This window comes from Arachis ipaensis, chromosome B01, assembly GCF_000816755.2.
Source record: "Arachis ipaensis cultivar K30076 chromosome B01, Araip1.1, whole genome shotgun sequence".
Lineage (NCBI taxonomy): Eukaryota > Viridiplantae > Streptophyta > Magnoliopsida > Fabales > Fabaceae > Arachis > Arachis ipaensis.
This window is the reverse complement of record NC_029785.2, coordinates 134,265,984-134,266,730: the sequence shown is the minus strand read 5'-3', so window position 1 is coordinate 134,266,730 and position 747 is coordinate 134,265,984. Positions and strand designations below refer to the sequence as shown.

The following is a 747-nucleotide window of genomic DNA, read 5'->3' as shown; positions in this document are numbered from 1 at the left end:
TAAGTGCTATGTTCTTGGTTGAGTTAGTCTTTATAAATGAGACTTAAACTTCTTATCTTCTCCTTTCATTACTGTGCTAAGTAACTATTTAGGATTTAAAACACTGAATTTATATATTTTCTAGAATTTGCGGCCCTAACTTTGTAGATGTAATGAGCTTTTTTTTTCTTATAATCTCGTCAATAACACAACATGCACATCTAGACCAAAGGGGAAAAAAGGGATAAATCTACACATTTCACTAACCACTGTATACACACATTGTTATATGGTTGCTTATTATGCTAAGCAAATATAAAATCAGAAAAGGGTAAAACAGAAAGGACACGAGATAAAGCTCAGATGAGTATACTTAATCAGAAACTCTGCAACAATTTTATCACATGCATTAGAACGTAGATAGCAGCCCAAATAGGCATGTACAAAGTGTACAACTGAACTGCGAAAGGAGAAAAGGAAAATGATGATTTATGTACAATTATTCTCGGGTAACCACAACATGCAAAATAAAAGCTTAATTACATTGTTGCATGCATAATAGCTTATGTACACATTTTCTAGAATTACCCACCCCCTGTAATGATCATTTATAATATCCAGAACAGGGAGATATGGATATATACAGAGAATTGTTGACAAGCCTGAGAACATAATTCTCCGATCATCTGTTGGTCTATTCTGGCCGAAAGCTTATCAAATTTGGGAGGTCAGAGGACTGAAGCTTCTTGATTTCAGCTGCAGTAACCT

At 34.3% G+C, this 747-nt stretch overlaps 1 protein-coding gene across 1 annotated transcript in view; it reads right to left on the bottom strand.

The window, feature by feature from the left end:
- The window catches only part of LOC107640645 (F-box/LRR-repeat protein 3), a gene marked incomplete in the record, with an annotated part of 7,007 nt that continues 6,607 nt past the window's right edge, over positions 348-747 (bottom strand). The window contains 1 exon segment of the mRNA XM_016344156.2: positions 348-747. Within this exon segment, the coding sequence (XP_016199642.1) occupies positions 674-747 (74 nt within the window).